This window comes from Penaeus monodon, chromosome 19, assembly GCF_015228065.2.
Source record: "Penaeus monodon isolate SGIC_2016 chromosome 19, NSTDA_Pmon_1, whole genome shotgun sequence".
Lineage (NCBI taxonomy): Eukaryota > Metazoa > Arthropoda > Malacostraca > Decapoda > Penaeidae > Penaeus > Penaeus monodon.
This window is the reverse complement of record NC_051404.1, coordinates 36,856,414-36,857,004: the sequence shown is the minus strand read 5'-3', so window position 1 is coordinate 36,857,004 and position 591 is coordinate 36,856,414. Positions and strand designations below refer to the sequence as shown.

Sequence of the window (591 nt, the reverse complement as noted above, 5' to 3'; positions counted from 1 at the left end):
GTCTTCCTATCCAGTTAACAAAATAATGTATATTCTGCTGTCCATTAGACTGGATCTTGATGTCTGGATTAACGATCCACCATCTGAGAGTGAGGAAGAGGAAAAGGATGATGTCTTCAAGAAGGAAATATTCGTGAAAAATGACCCTTCATCTAAAGAGCGTAAGAAGGAGAAATACGAGCCAACAGAGGAAGAGCTCCAGAAGGTCAGTAGTCATTATTGTTCCTTAGCAGAATGGGCTAATTGATCTGTTCTTTTATTTCTTCGTTTTATGTCGAGGGAGTGGAAGATTGTTTTTTTTTTAATGTTGGTTCAGTCTTTTGTCATTCTATGATTGACCTGAGTATATATCTATGTAATTAATAGTTCAGCAATTATTATGACTGTCATGAAGCTTTAGCTTGAATCTGATTTTTCTGTTTTACCCACAGCGACGGGACGCAAGAAGGGCTGAGCAGGCAAGCAATCCGTATTATGTCAAGTCGCATTCATCCCCGAGGCCCAACCATAACAGCTTGCAGGTGGACGAGATCCCTGTGGCTGCTCTTGATCTAAATGTTTCTCTCAAGATACCAGGTTGGTGAAAACAAA

The 591-nt window shown here is 40.1% G+C and overlaps 1 protein-coding gene across 1 annotated transcript in view; it reads left to right on the top strand.

Annotated features, from left to right (window-relative positions):
* Positions 1-591, top strand: part of LOC119585208 (AP-3 complex subunit delta-1-like) — a gene marked incomplete in the record, with an annotated part of 41,547 nt that overhangs the window by 36,094 nt on the left and 4,862 nt on the right. The window contains 2 exon segments of the mRNA XM_037933859.1: positions 49-205; positions 432-576. Coding sequence (XP_037789787.1) covers positions 49-205; positions 432-576 — 302 coding nt within the window.